We start from the raw sequence: 4,125 nt of genomic DNA, 5'->3' as shown, positions 1-4,125 counted from the left end.
TCAAGCGCTTCGAGACCAGAGGCTACAAGCTGGTGGCTGCCAAGTTCGTGCAGGTAAACTGGACATCTGTTTTAATGGAGGAAATCAAGAAAAAAGTTGGAAAAATATCCAACATTTTGACAGGGATGTATGAAAAATAAATCACTGATACCAAAACAAAATGAAAGTTAGTTTACTATCAATAAATAGATTAAAAAGCAACATTATCAGCTATAGTAATACAACAACGAGGAAATTAAACAAAATAACCAAAAACAATACAATGTTTTGTTTTTGGTTATATTTTTTTAAACAACAACAAGAAAGATTAACATTTTATAACTTAAATACAATAAAATATCAGTGATTAATAATAAAAACATTAAATTGAATACCATTTTAAAACTTAAATACAATGAAGCAAGTAAATAAATGAAAGAAAATACTTAATGAAAAGTGGTTAAACATTTTGGTATAGGGTAACATTTACTATGTTATATTTTCCACATTTGTTGTGAGGTTGTAGTGTTATTTTATCAATAAAAGTGTTTGTGGTTGTTTTTTAGGACGGACAGATGTTTCATTTAGGGACATGAGGAATCAAAGAATCGCATATGAAATATAAAATACTGATTCTCTGGGAAAAGTTGCCAACCAAAATTGTTGAGCGGGTTTGACCTTAAAGTACAAATGGGTATCAAACTTCACTCTACATGGACTTAAAAAGGTCTTAAATTAAACGTGTTAAATCACTGAAGTAGGGGAAGTTGTGCCAGAAATTCCTGTTCTGCTTCATATTGTAGTTTACATTCTGATGAAGTTAATTTTAAACCACACACACCACATTCTGATAAGTGACAAAGAGATAGTGTCCTTGCTCTGAATGTCCAAGGAGCGGTCCTCACTAAGATAGAAGAACAGGAACACACACACATACAGTATAAGAGTTGACTGACAGCTGTTGAGTTGATGAATGTTGCAGCTACCATCACACACAAGGACTCACACATATCACTATCACACACTTGCTGTAGTTATTCACAGCTGCCGTGTGTATGTTTGTGTGTCCTCCACAGTCTATGTGTAGTATTGTAATCTACATTCATGAAGACGAACTCAAACTGATGTACAGAGTTTATATAAATTGGGTTTTTAACAAATAAGTTTAACCTTTTTTTTAAATAGAAATGAAAGAGTTAAAGTATAAAATAATTAACAACAGATATTAATACCTTTAATAAAATATACATGATGCAGAGATAACATTGATTTTCAGGCAGATTGTTGTATTAAATCATGACTTTTGATCAGATAAATAAAACATGATAACAAACAACTAAATAAATAAAAATAAATGTTTTGTAGGCGGTTAACCTCATTGAACAATGGAATGTTTTATCGAGTTATAAGGACAATATTTAACATAATTTATCAGAAAATTCTACCTCATAATGGTATTCAGGCAAATGCACTTTATTACTGTGCAGCTTTGAGTATTTGCATTACTATTTCAATATGTTTTTGTTTTGTTTTTAGTCCTCTGAGGAGCACATGAAGAACCACTACGCTGACCTGAAGGACATGCCTTTCTATGCCGGTCTCTGCAAGTACATGTCCTCTGGACCCGTCTTCGCCATGGTAACTCACACACACACACACACACACACACACACACACACACACACACACACACACACACACACACACACACACACACACACACACACACACACACACACACACACACACACACACATAGTCATCCCGCACATCCCCGGCACTCAGGCAGATATGTGTCTCTGTAGTGTTTATCTCTCCCTCCTCACACCTTCTTTGTTTTTAATTGTCTCCTTTTATGGAGCAGACTGTGAGCAGGTGTGATCAGAGTCAACTTGAACAGTATTAAATACATTTTAAAACTCAATGAAATGCCTTGATCAAGAATCAGTAGTTTTTTTAACAAATTGTTTAATCTATATTTCACATAATATATTTATGTAATTTTGAATACTTTTTTTAAAACTCTGATATATAATTCAGATTTTAATCAAATGAAAAAAATGATGCTTATTTAATACATTTGATTGTATCATAAGCTATTTTCCTTGTGTTTTCTTATTCTATCTCGGCTTGTCATTTGATATTGCGTTTATTTTGTACACAGGTGTTAACTTTTTAGAAATTGCCATATTGTTCAAATAGGTTGTATAAATGAACTTGTAAAACATTCACCTTTAATCTACATATTACTTTGCTTCTCATTTGAAATGCGGACCCCCCTGACATGTTGTTGTGCTGCAGGTGTGGGAAGGTCAGAGCATTGTGAAGCTGGCCAGGATGATGCTGGGTGAGACCAACCCCGCCGACTCCAAGCCCGGAAGCATCCGTGGAGACCTGGGCAGCAACATGCGGCAGGGGAGTGAACACACACACACACACACACCACACACACACACACACATCCACACCCATCACCACACACACACACACCCACACACACACACACACACTACACAACACACACACACACACACACACACACACACACACACACACACACAAACACACACACACACACACACACACCCACACCACACACACACACACACCACACACACACACACCACACACACAACACACAGCACACACACACACACACACACACACACCCACACACACACACACCACACACACACACACACACACACAACACACACACACACACACACACACACCACACACACACACACACACACACACACACACTTACAGAAAACACAATAGTAATGCCATACACAAAAAACAATACAACATAAAATGTTTTCTACCACGTTGTGTTGTGACTTTTTGTCAGGACACACTTTACTTATGTTTTAAAGACATCTTTAGTCCTAGAACAATACTTTAATAAGTCACAGTGTAGCAAAAGATCTGTCTTTACGACGTTCTATGATGAACTTTTTTGAATGAAAAGAAAATATGATGATCTGTCAATGACATATCATTTTTTTGTTTATTCATTTAAATTAATAACACACTAAATGATTATCACATACATAACTATTGCTTTATGTCTTCCATACTATAGTTATTATATTTCCTTTTTTATGTATTTAAAGTAAATACTTTGTCACACACTATATTATATATATATCTTTTTTTTAACTTTTTGAATCATGCTACACACATTCTTTTTTTTGTATTGGTTATTTATAAAATACTATACCATGACATAGTATGACTTTTTAGTGCTTTTTAAATACATGCTATAATATAACTTATAACATACAATCATCACTCTGTCTATGATCCCACTGACCTTCCTGCTCTGTTTCTCAGGAACATCATCCACGGCAGCGACACCCTGGAGAACGCCAAGCATGAGATCGGTCTGTGGTTCAAGCCCGAGGAGATGGTGACCTACACCTCCTGCGCCAAGGCCTTCCTGTATGAGTAAAGTTTCCAATCATCCACCAGTAAACTCCACCCCACTGGACCCCACCCCCTTCACGTCCCTCCTCCCTGCAGACGATCCCCTGACTTGGTCTTCAGTCATCAATCCAAAACATGTCCCACTTATCAATAAAGTCTCATGTTAACAACTATCACTGATTCCGTATCAGAAATCATTTGGGTCTTACCCCCTGAGTAGCAGCTGTGTGAGGCCGTACCTAGACACACCTTCTACTATGAATGTTCTAAACAGTTGGAGTTTTATGAAAGTTTTTATCTGAGTCATTGAATAGTATGTTGTAGTTAAAGGAGCCATGTAAAAGTCATACTATAGTATGTCAAAATGATTTTGAAAAAGTCATTGTATAGAATATCAAAAAAACGTCACAGATTAGTATGTTGAAAAATCAGACCTTTATGGTAAAAGAAAACAATTCATGATAAAGTATCTAAAATAACACCATATAGTATGCTGAAAAAAATCCTCATAGTATGGTAGTGTTTCTCAAAGTGGGGGGCACGCACCCCCTGGGGGGCACAGAGGCATGACAGGGGGGGCACAAGTCTGCAACTTTTCTGTCAGGGGGAGTGGACCTCACATAGGGGGGTCCAGGGGCATGCTCCGCCGGGAAGATTTGTTTTTTAAATATTGAAGTTAAAAGCATCAATCTGGTGCACTTTGAGAGCAAAATG

At 36.6% G+C, this 4,125-nt stretch overlaps 1 protein-coding gene across 2 annotated transcripts in view; it reads left to right on the top strand.

The window, feature by feature from the left end:
- The window catches only part of LOC117540287 (nucleoside diphosphate kinase B-like), a 5,588-nt gene extending 2,003 nt beyond the window's left edge, over positions 1 to 3,585 (top strand). The window contains exons 2-5 of one of the 2 annotated variants that reach the window (XM_034206893.1): positions 1 to 53; positions 1,516 to 1,617; positions 2,281 to 2,390; positions 3,319 to 3,585. The exon at positions 1 to 53 is cut by the window's left edge and continues 80 nt beyond it. In XM_034206893.1, coding sequence (XP_034062784.1) covers positions 1 to 53; positions 1,516 to 1,617; positions 2,281 to 2,390; positions 3,319 to 3,436 — 383 coding nt within the window. In that variant the 3' untranslated portion in view covers positions 3,437 to 3,585. Of the gene's footprint in view, positions 54 to 1,515; positions 1,618 to 2,280; positions 2,395 to 3,318 lie in introns of both variants that reach the window. The other variant, XM_034206886.1, reaches the window with a different exon arrangement.
- Positions 3,586 to 4,125: the final 540 nt, after the last annotated feature.

Source organism: Gymnodraco acuticeps, unplaced genomic scaffold (assembly GCF_902827175.1).
Source record: "Gymnodraco acuticeps unplaced genomic scaffold, fGymAcu1.1, whole genome shotgun sequence".
NCBI classification, from domain to species: domain Eukaryota; kingdom Metazoa; phylum Chordata; class Actinopteri; order Perciformes; family Bathydraconidae; genus Gymnodraco; species Gymnodraco acuticeps.
The sequence above is the reverse complement of the archived record's forward strand: the minus strand, read 5'-3'. Positions and strand labels throughout refer to the sequence as shown.